The 1812-nt window shown below is 39.2% G+C and overlaps 1 protein-coding gene across 1 annotated transcript in view; it reads right to left on the bottom strand.

The window, feature by feature from the left end:
* The window catches only part of LOC101649356 (adhesion G protein-coupled receptor E3), a 46103-nt gene that overhangs the window by 36671 nt on the left and 7620 nt on the right, over positions 1–1812 (bottom strand). The window contains 1 exon segment of the mRNA XM_045289696.1: positions 388–543. Within this exon segment, the coding sequence (XP_045145631.1) occupies positions 388–543 (156 nt within the window).

Below are 1812 nucleotides of genomic sequence, written 5' to 3'. Positions count from 1 at the left end.
GATTTATGGGCTGGATCTGGACTGGGCTGGGATGTTTTCTCAATATTCAGTTGTTCTTGTATATAAACCTCTTTCTTAGACATAAGTGTGTCTATAAATTTGTTTCTCTAGTCTACCCAGACTAACACACTTTGTGTGAGGTTTTTTTTCTTGTAACCCAAAGAATTCTGTTTCAATTGCCACTTCATCACATTCTCCACTTCCTAATAGGACTTGGCACTCCTCACATAATTATTTCCTTGAACTTTATTCTTTTTCGGCATCCATCATCCATTTCCCTCCAGCTAAAAGAAACATGTTCTTGTTCCACAAAAAGGTAATCTTTTCTGATGTTTGACTCAACAACAACAAAAATGGAGAAAATCAAGAAAATAAAGATTTTCTTACTCTGACAAGTGTTCTCATTGAAATTCTTGAATTGTGTATTCCCAGAAAGGAGTCTGTATCCAGAGACACAGTGACAGTGGAAGCTTCCTTGGACATTCTGGCATTCAGCATTTAGTCCACAGTATACACTGATAGGTGGTTCACATTCATTAATATCTGGAACACAAAGGGTACATTTAGTTATTCAGTCAACAAATAATCTATTGTGAATCTACTATGTGTCAGAAGTTGTGTCCCTTTTGGTGGTTGTGTCCTGGCATTCCAAGCACTCAGCTTAGGTAATGGTTACCTTGTTTATTTCCTTTGCTCATTGACATTGGTTGTATTCTTCATTGAGACAAAGATCCAAGTGCAAGTACGTTATTTGGAAGGTGGTTGCAGAAAACGATAGATGGTAACAGGTAAAGTGGGCCAGAGAGGGAATGGCAGAAAAAAAAGGAGTGATATTAACTGAATTTCCATTATGGGAAAGTGAGGTGCAATCCCTTGAGAGATCTCTGAGAGGAGGGGTAGAACACATGCTTCAATGTGTCTGTATTTGAATGAGGAGGTAGCTCATCAACTCTCATCATTTGTTGGTTGAAGCATACTCCCAAACAAACCAGCAAAGAAACAAAAAACCCAAACCCAAACCCACTGCTTTCAATTCAATTCAGATGCATAGAGATGCTAAAAGAGTAAATTGTCTCACAGGATTTCAAATGCTATATATATATATTCGAGTATAAGTCGACCTGAATATAATAATCCAAGGCACCTAATTTTACCACCAAAACCTGGGGAAGGCTTATTGACTCACATATAAGCCTAGGGTGGGAAATGTCGTAGCTACTGGTAAAGTTCAAAATAAAAATAGATGCCAATAAAATTACACTAATTGAGGCATCAGTAGGTTAAATGTTTTTGAATATTTGTTTCAAAGAAAAACAGTAATGTAGTTCTGCCAGTGGACAAGAGGGTCAACAAAAACATTATGGTATCAACAATGACTTTAAAAGTACAAAAACCTTGACTCAATACGCAACGAAGCTAAAACACAAGAGTTAAAATCCTTCAAAACTGGATTCATCATCATCATCCGTGTGTCCAAACAGAGCTGCAGCTTTAGCTGGTGTGAGGTCATCAGCACAGACATTGTCAGCATCACTGAGTACACAGTCATCACCACCGCTGCTGTCATACTCACACAAAGCGCTGTCTTCACTGCCATCCACAGCATCACTAAGGCCACACGTCTTGAAGGCACGTTGCACCATGTCCTCCGGAATCTCTTCCCAGGCATCACGAACCCGCTTTGCTTTCAATTCTAAGTCGGGCTTCATCAGATTTCCAACTTTTGTCAGTCTGGCTTGACCAGATGACATCTGTTCATGCCACATCTTTTGCACACGGTCTTTGAAAGGTTTATTTAAGCACACATGTAGG

The sequence above is a fragment of the Echinops telfairi genome, unplaced genomic scaffold (genome assembly GCF_000313985.2).
Source record: "Echinops telfairi isolate 266 unplaced genomic scaffold, ASM31398v2 ScPeMD7_30;HRSCAF=105, whole genome shotgun sequence".
NCBI lineage: Eukaryota > Metazoa > Chordata > Mammalia > Afrosoricida > Tenrecidae > Echinops > Echinops telfairi.
The sequence above is the reverse complement of the archived record's forward strand: the minus strand, read 5'-3'. Positions and strand labels throughout refer to the sequence as shown.